General features: G+C 31.0%; 1 protein-coding gene across 2 annotated transcripts; it reads right to left on the reverse strand.

Moving 5' to 3' along the window:
* Positions 1-1,267: 1,267 nt before the first annotated feature.
* LOC117692843 (uncharacterized) lies at positions 1,268-5,603 on the reverse strand. 2 transcript variants are annotated; one of them, XM_066078627.1, is made up of 8 exons: positions 5,399-5,603; positions 5,063-5,142; positions 4,447-4,830; positions 4,168-4,350; positions 3,764-3,886; positions 3,349-3,594; positions 2,750-2,840; positions 1,268-2,284 (listed from the first exon to the last, which is right to left on the reverse strand). In XM_066078627.1, exons 1-8 carry the CDS (start codon positions 5,413-5,415, stop codon positions 1,960-1,962), a joined length of 1,449 nt encoding a protein of 482 aa, XP_065934699.1. In that variant the 5' UTR covers positions 5,416-5,603; the 3' UTR covers positions 1,268-1,959. The 2 variants fall into 2 exon arrangements, with proteins under 2 accessions (XP_065934699.1, XP_065934700.1); XM_066078628.1 differs by lacking the exon at positions 3,764-3,886 and having other exon boundaries at positions 5,399-5,602.
* Between the last annotated feature and the right edge of the window lie 709 nt (positions 5,604-6,312).

Consider the following 6,312-nt stretch of genomic DNA (forward strand, 5'->3'; position numbering starts at 1 on the left):
AAAAAAGAAAAAATCGCCTCGGGATATTATCATTTTTCTATCACTCCTTAAAATTTCAAGAAAACCTATCCAACCATCTCTGAGAAATCTTTTGGACAAAAAAAGGAGGGAAAAATAATAAGAAGAAACACTACAATCACTATAAGATCTTCCATTGGAAACGAAAGACCTTAATAAAGTTCTCACGTGGGACAATTAATCTAAATCTCCCTAGTAAAACTGTGTTACTTTATAGACATTTTTTATCAGAATGATCTTCCAACAAGAATCTCTATACATTTACTAAAAATGTCAGTCACGTAATTAAACTATTTCCTAAATATTTTATATAATAAAGGTCAGCCAAACAAAGTTTTCTGTAGTTTATAAAATTTACAATGAGTATGAATTTTTTATGAAAAGGGAAAAAGGGTAAGCGCTACATTTTGTGTCACATGGAAATAAATAAAAATATATGAATAATACATCAAGAAAATTTTTTGAACATAATAATATGATGTTTTAATGCTGTGCGGTACTAAACGCTATTTATTAGATACAGAGCTACTATGATTTTTCATACAAGTTAATGAAAAATCCTCGTATTACAAGTATTAATTGAATCATTAGTTAAGTTAAATTAGATAGTTAATATCATGAATAAGATTGTTTAAAAATGACTTTTACACCTCCCGAGAAACAACAATGCAATAATACTTGATTTCAATATGCCCCTTAGTAGCCAATAATGTGGTCCAAAAGAAAGGAACACTGTTTAAATTAGAAAAATAAAAATACAATCTTAAACTCTTCTTCTGATGCAAAACGATGCCCTGTTCATGATGCAAACATCTATAATAGTGGTTCAAACTGTGAATCTTAAACATATACAAAAACTACAGCGCAAGGAAAGGTGCAGAGTCTGTTGAACTATTATTGTGATATAGTGTAAATTCAAGTTTGTTAACGTCCTTTTTGGCTAAGCAAAAAAAAAAAAAAAAAAGAAAGAACACATGACAGGAAGCAAATTGCAATATCGAAAAATTAAGGAATCTGTCTTTAAAAAGTATTCTTCTAAAGAACAACACTACTGAAATTTATGTATTTTGTCAAAACCGTTTGGAGAACTGTCGTTCTATTATTATCTAATATTTTAATATTCTAATATTATCAAAATTAAATTATTATAAGATAAATTGAGATGTCATGTTTGGAAAACTATGACCTCAGACTAAAAATTTGGATGCCGGGAGGGGTCTGAAGTTCAACGTAAGAAGACTGAGAGTAATTTCTTCTCTTCTATCAAGAGTTACCAAGCTTTAATTTGTGATATTACCATGAAAGCACATAAGACTTATACGATATATCGCAAAGTGTTGATTTGAATTGTCGAAAAGTGATTAAAAAAACTAAGACCCGCCCGTGGTCCAAAATTCGAAAACACATTGAAGAGAATTCTTGTAGTTAACGAGATAATGTTGGTTGTTTTGGGGTTGGAGCCGATGAAAGATTAAGTACATAGATGAATTATAAAAGTGGGTCATTTATTAAATAGAAATACATGTATATAAAAAAAATCTTCTAATGTAACTTCAAAATAAATTTGTGATAGGTGCTAATTAGTTACAAGAATTTTCAAATCCACAGTAATTCATGGGGACTTTTCGGGAAGGGGGAGGATCGGATCTTATTTTGCATACATTTTGAATGGAACGAGAAACTAAAAAAATAAAGGCATTGATAAGCAATTTCACAATGATCAAATTGAAAACAGATTTTTCTGCAAATTAAGACATGTACAGTTCATTGTCAGCAATTAAAGAACGATATGCAAGAACTATTTCACAAACTTCAGAGTTTAGTTAATTGTAGTGGATATCAGATGTTTATTTCAAAGGTAGGGACAGCACCTTGGTTGCAAAAATCCGTAATTGTTTTTTCTATTTTCAATTAAAATAATGAAATATTGTTCAACATGATTCAAATAATCTTTTGTAGCTCATAAACTCCTTTTGGGTTGCTGTCTTCAGGCATAGACAGTGAACCATTACTTTCAAGTGACATCACATTGCCTCGAACGTCATCTCCAGCGTTTTCCAAAACCATACACTCTGTTTCGTACACAGAATTAGTGAATCGTTTCGTATTTGGATGACAGAGGAACTGACTGGAAGTCTGTTGGTAAGTCTTATCATCTTCTGACAGTCTTGGATGACTTAAATCTGCTTTAGAGTTTTGTTTAACTGTGTCAGAGCATTTATCATCTAGTTTCTGTAGAATTGTCAAAAGCAAATTTCTGTCCTTTCTGTAGAAAAGAAAATGGTTTTACATCAAAATATTAGATAACGTCCTTAGCGTGACGCATTCAGAGATAAAGGGGTTATTATTTTACATCATTATAACCTTCTCAAAAAAAGCAAATTTCTTCTAGACAACAAACTAGTCTATGAAATAGGTCTTTCCGTTATTCAATCCATCTATTTAAAGTTATCACAACTTGTACATTTTACACAGCAATTTTCACAAGATGAAGCTGTGCCAATCAGTCAATTGAATTGTGACTGAAATATAACTGAGAGGATGTAGCCGAAATGTGACTGAAATATGACTCAATGCCATGTCTCTGCCATTCAGTCACCTTTCCAAACCATTCAGTCACTATTCAGTCGACTGAATAACAGTCCTATGATTGTGATTCATACTGTTTCAGTAGTTAAAACAAATTTATTAATATAATCATATATATACTGGATTTGAAAATTCACATTACCTTTGCTTAAATATAGAAAAAAGAAGCATGAAAGTGACCAGCAAAACGATGACAGCTAGAATTACTATGAAACTTTGCATCCAGAATTTCGCTAAAATATAAAATGTTATGTATAAAATGAGAAAAAGTCAATCTTATGATACTTTTTAGTAGTTGTCATAGTTATAAATATAGTTATTTTGTTATATTCTTGCAAGTAACTATATAAATAAATTCAAAGTATGACATAAGACGATGCAAAAACAATGTTAGATTTAACATAAACAATTGACAAGACTCTGAACAATTTTATGTAAAAGAAAATCCTACAGAGCTAGGCCACCTTTAATTCATTCTCTCTCTCTCTCTCTCTCTCTCTCTCTCTCTCTCTCTCTCTCTCTCACCATAAAAATAAAATGCAACAATATTCATATCTATTACGTACTATAAAACACAATATATATATTAAGGAAAACAATAAGGAATTAATTTTATTTGTAAAAACGACTAATTATTGTATATTGCAGAACACTAAAATTCAGATTTTAACTAAATTTTATTATTTTATACCATTATGAATAATTATTAATAAATTATATTAATTATTTAGTGAAACACACCGTTGTTAAGTATCCCGTCTAGGTCACTGAGTTCTCTTTTTGGAGCATTGTTAAAACTGCTCATGAAAAATTGTCTGGTTGCAACTTCGCTGAAATTAAATGGTGTATTCATTGTTGTAAGGAACAGTGTTGTGTCTTCTACAGGTTGACCATTGACTCTTGAATTGACCTTTTGTAATTCGGTAGTAATATATTCTTTGTTTTGCTCAGTCTCATCCCTTATATGACATTGAATTGAGATATGCCCTAAAAGAAAATACAATGTATGATACTAAATTAATAGTTTACAAGTATCTCTTTGTAATTCAAACTGTTTGTAATGTACACAATGCACATGTCATAAGGTGTGAACTTTGTGTGAACTTTGTTTATATGTAAACTTTGTTTCTATGTAAAAGTCGAACAACAAATCTACCTTTACTGAGAACGTTCATCAGAACGAAGCCGTTGTTTGGTCCCTCTTGTATTCTTATTAATAAATTGTCAGCTTGGACAGGAATATCAATACCGTACAAACCAACGTCAGGGTTTTGATGGTCTTAAAAAAGAGGTCAAAGTTTTAATTACTCCCTAATCACATTGCACTTGATCAATATCACTAGAAATTGTCTTATTAGAGGTCCTTTATGCAGATTAATAATTTGAACTAATATTAACTTAAGAATTTTTATCAGATTGTCTGCTTAAACAGGGATATCAACGCAATATACACTAACACAAGAGTGTTAATGCTTTGGAAACGTTCAGATACTTCTAAACTACAACCAACTCTTCAAAATGATTTAGATATAGTTCCTATATTCAGAAATCTTTTTATACCCAAAAGGTTGCTGACATTGGATTGAATCCGTATTTTGAAAGACATCGTCTGTAATATCTTAATACGTGATACAGATCCAATAAGACTACAAGTACAGTTTGCGCCCGACGTCTTTATATACACGGGTTGATGATAATGTCTGCTCTCATTTTTTATCAAACACATGTCTATGATTTGAGAATCTACAAATATGTAAAATACACAAGATGAATACATCGTAAGAACCAACTCTTGGGATACAAATGTGCCGTTTATTAAAACTCAACATGTTTACATACCTTGAATGCATTCATAGTCAATGCTGTGTCGAAAAGTTGCTTTCTGTAACTCGGGTCGTAGTGAAGCATTACAAAACTTTTTTAGAGCCGCTTCAGCCTCCAGAAAATACTGTCTGGTCAGATTACACTCATTTCGTCCATTGCACGTATTCACGACTGAGTCCATAATGTGGTAGTTTTTAAGACTGATGTTGTTAGTTGGTAGTTCGACACCACAGTAAACAGCATCACGGACGCTACACCCAATAGATGGGAAGGCCAGTTTGGTAAATCCATCCTCAATCACTTGCTTTGTGATATAAATCGTGTGATTGGTGGGACAACGGAGGATGTGGTAGTTACTCCAATCAGACGTTTTTGTACATGGAGAGTTTAACAGTACACCTGAATTCAAACACAAATCGGTCATTTTAATATAAATTCAATTAATACGCACATGATATTACTTCAGAATTTTTTTTAGTTTAAAATAAGGACAGCATGATCTGTAAGATGGTAGAAAAAACTTTAGATAATTTGCATATGATTTTGTTTATCATAATACAAGGAGCAAACAAAACAGATCTCTCCATCTTGCGATTAATAGTCACAATCATGCTATACTGTTACAGATTACCCATTGTATCAGGAATGAACTGTAGTACCACACAGTGTATCAAACACCCTTTCATCGTATCTAACATCAGTGTAAATAAACTATACAATGAAAACAAAAACCTTATTTATTAATATGCATAATATATCAATATATAATATGAAATATAAACCGTATTAATAGACTAAAAAGGACTAAATTTCATTCCGTCAGTTTTATCAGTAAAGATTAGGTATTTCATTATGAAATAAGAACATTTAATTCATAATATTGTTTAAACGGTAATTTCTCAAGATAAATATAAATGCATATATTTTTTTGAATTAACTATTATATAGTACTAATTGAAGAGCTTACCTTAACCGGATTTTCATAACAAAACAGGGACAATATGTATCCTAGCTCCATTTAATGCATTTCCTTGAAAATCACATAAATATTGTGATGTTAAAGCGTGGTTATTTTTAACATGAAACACATACAAGGATATTTATCATTTAAAACCAGGACATGCATCCCTTTTGACAACATCATGAAAGGTTTTCAAGAAGTATTATTTTGTTAAAAGCATGCCCTTGTGAAACGAGGAAGTTATCGTTCTCTTGATATACTAGCACATGTATAATGATAAAATCCCCCCACCCCTAAAAAACCCCTATTTCCAAGCGCAGATCTAGAAAAGTTTTTATGGGAGCGATTTCAAGGACTGAATGTATTTTATATTGTTTTTGGTATTTTAATAAGAAAATTTAATAAGTTTGATTTAAAAAAAAAATTACCAGGGTTTCAGAAATTATATACTTTAAAAATATTTTGTTCAATTTTTGGGGCCAAGTTTTGGCACCATGAAACAAAATTACAGTGAAGCACTGAATGCTTATTTTTGGATGTCGTCGGTTGTTAAACACACCAAGGTTTACGCTAACGCGCGGTATACAATTAGTCTGCACAACATTGGTGTGTTATATGACAGAGGATATTCAAAAATAATCATTCAATGCTCAACCCTATTTATATTCATTTTGTTGTTTATTTGTGAAGTATTTGTGTATCGCCACTTTAAAGCAATTATAAAGTTAACGCTCTTTGTCGAGAATACTCTTTTTTATCAACAAATAGACATGATTTAACGATAACATTAGATTTCATCAGTACACATCAGATTGGTTTTGGGATATTGAAAGTTTCATTAAATCTTACAAATAATAAATACACGGAATGTAAATAGAGTGTATTGATATCGCTGGCTGAATACATGTTTTGCAAGGAGT

The sequence above is a fragment of the Magallana gigas genome, chromosome 3 (genome assembly GCF_963853765.1).
Source record: "Magallana gigas chromosome 3, xbMagGiga1.1, whole genome shotgun sequence".
NCBI lineage: Eukaryota > Metazoa > Mollusca > Bivalvia > Ostreida > Ostreidae > Magallana > Magallana gigas.

Bases quoted from the DNA above. Each gene is read 5' to 3' on its own strand.
- LOC117692843 (XM_066078627.1), bottom strand. The intron at 3,887-4,167 runs GTATAAAAAGAT...CTCTTTTTTAAG, and splicing joins CAATGTCAGCAACCTTTTGG to ACCATCAAAACCCTGACGTT. The intron at 2,285-2,749 runs GTAATGTGAATT...TCTTTTCTACAG, and splicing joins TTTTCTATATTTAAGCAAAG to AAAGGACAGAAATTTGCTTT.